General features: G+C 41.4%; 1 protein-coding gene across 2 annotated transcripts in view; it reads left to right on the forward strand.

Moving 5' to 3' along the window:
• Positions 1 to 725, forward strand: part of LOC107102876 (sia-alpha-2,3-Gal-beta-1,4-GlcNAc-R:alpha 2,8-sialyltransferase-like) — a 26,660-nt gene that overhangs the window by 10,905 nt on the left and 15,030 nt on the right. Inside the window, exon 2 of one of the 2 annotated variants that reach the window (XM_015402323.1) lies at positions 516 to 545. The exons of the other annotated variant lie outside the window; for it this stretch is intronic. Coding sequence (XP_015257809.1) covers positions 516 to 545 — 30 coding nt within the window. The remainder of the gene's footprint in view (positions 1 to 515; positions 546 to 725) is intronic. 2 annotated transcript variants of the gene reach the window in all.

The raw sequence follows: 725 nt of genomic DNA on the forward strand, positions 1-725 counted from the left end.
GGTGAGGAGATCACAGACAAACTGGTGACATTCGTATCATTTGCTTTTCTTTAAGGTGGGATCTGATTGAATACGTTTGACTTTCTCCTCCTGTGCTGGCGAACCTCTGAGTTTTTAAAAAACATCAGTTTTTTAACCTTTTTAGATGTATTTGAAATTTGTTTCTCTGTTCCTGCAGCAGAGAAACAAGTCAGTCTTCAGTAAATGTATAAAACATTATTAATTAATTATAGAAAAGGGGGAGGGGTGTGAATACTTTGTGCTCTGACCTCATCAGACCTCTGCTGATGTAAAGACATCTTTCTGTGGACCTGAACAGGTGTCTGTAAAGCTGGAGCTCCATTCAGTCACACTAAGAGCGTTTCATTTTATTTCCTCTCTAACTGCATGCAGCGTTTGTGTGTTGAATTAGTTCCTCTGAACCAAATGTCTTTTTTAAAAACTCGGTTTCGGTTTAATAAGGAAGATAAGAAGTAAGATGCTGTTTATGCTGTTTTCTATCATCTCTGCTGCAGCGAGAGGCCACCTCGAAAACCTGACCTGAGGTGAATACAGAGTTATACTTCCTGTAATGACCAGGACCTCCCCATTCCTCTGTCTGTCCGTCCGTCCGTCTGTCTGTCTGTCTGTCTCACTCTGTTTGTCTGTCTGTCTCACTCTGTCTGTCTGTCTGTCTGTCTGTCTCACTCTGTCTGTCTGTCTGATTCCTTCCTCTTAGATTTTTG

This window comes from Cyprinodon variegatus, unplaced genomic scaffold (assembly GCF_000732505.1).
Source record: "Cyprinodon variegatus isolate N-32 unplaced genomic scaffold, C_variegatus-1.0 Scaffold1335, whole genome shotgun sequence".
NCBI lineage: Eukaryota > Metazoa > Chordata > Actinopteri > Cyprinodontiformes > Cyprinodontidae > Cyprinodon > Cyprinodon variegatus.